The sequence below is a fragment of the Meleagris gallopavo genome, chromosome 5, assembly GCF_000146605.3.
Source record: "Meleagris gallopavo isolate NT-WF06-2002-E0010 breed Aviagen turkey brand Nicholas breeding stock chromosome 5, Turkey_5.1, whole genome shotgun sequence".
Classification (NCBI taxonomy): domain Eukaryota; kingdom Metazoa; phylum Chordata; class Aves; order Galliformes; family Phasianidae; genus Meleagris; species Meleagris gallopavo.
In genome coordinates, this window is record NC_015015.2 from 12978705 (window position 1) to 12979577 (window position 873).

Genomic DNA, 873 nt, shown 5'->3' on the forward strand with positions numbered 1-873 from the left:
CCGGAGCCCCGCGACAGAGCGGCCGGGCCGGGCCGGAGGAGGGCCGCACTTCTCCCTCTCCTACCTCTAACGGTGCGCTCTCGGCTCGGAGGTAAGATGACTCTATATTGTGTTTATTCTCTCCGGGTGACTCGGGTCCCAGGGGCATGCTTCTGTATTAATGAGGGCGGCGGCGGCACGGGGCCGTGTCTCAGATCGTTATACTGAAATCGAGCCAGAGTTTAACGTCGGTATCTGCCGCTTTGCACTTTCAATCGCATTCTTTGTAAACTTCTCCTGGGAGGCTAGGGGAGGAGAGAGAGAAGGGGAAGAAAAACAACCCCAGGTGAGACCGCGCCGTGACGCTGACACAGAGCGCTCTAATTCAGCGCGGCTTTGTGCCGGCCGGGAAGATTCAAACACCTTCCACTGACGCAGAGCATCGCGCAGCTCCTGTGCTCGAACCGCTTTAATAGGCAGTTTTGATTTATCCAAAACATTAACGAAACTGTTATTCTAATAAAGGTAAACTAGAAAACACGCTTGCCTCTCCGCTCACTCGGGCTTTGTTTACGTGCTTAAAACGCCACCGTGAGGCCGGCGCGTATAAAGCAGCGAGAGCCGCCGCCTGCCAAGGAGCTCTCGGATTAGCACTTCGCAAAGCAAAACAAACAGCGGTAGCGGCAGCGCGAAAGTCATCGAAGAATCCGCTGCCGGCGGGCGCGGGGCCGGGAAATTCCGCCGTGGGAGCGCCGGCCGGCCCGCACGCACACGGACACGCGGGTGAGGGAAAGAAGGGCGGAATCGAAGGCTTGGAAATGGAAAACACAAAGCGAAGAAAAAAGCCAGGGGTATTCCCTGCCCGCCTGCCTATTGGCGGAGAGGAGCGGCCCT

The 873-nt window shown here is 57.6% G+C and overlaps 1 protein-coding gene across 1 annotated transcript in view; it reads left to right on the plus strand.

Moving 5' to 3' along the window:
* The window catches only part of LOC104911045, a 5293-nt gene that overhangs the window by 2879 nt on the left and 1541 nt on the right, over positions 1 to 873 (plus strand). Inside the window, exons 2-3 of the mRNA XM_019616068.1 lie at positions 7 to 91; positions 505 to 868. Of these exons, the coding sequence (XP_019471613.1) occupies positions 7 to 91; positions 505 to 868 (449 nt within the window). The remainder of the gene's footprint in view (positions 1 to 6; positions 92 to 504; positions 869 to 873) is intronic.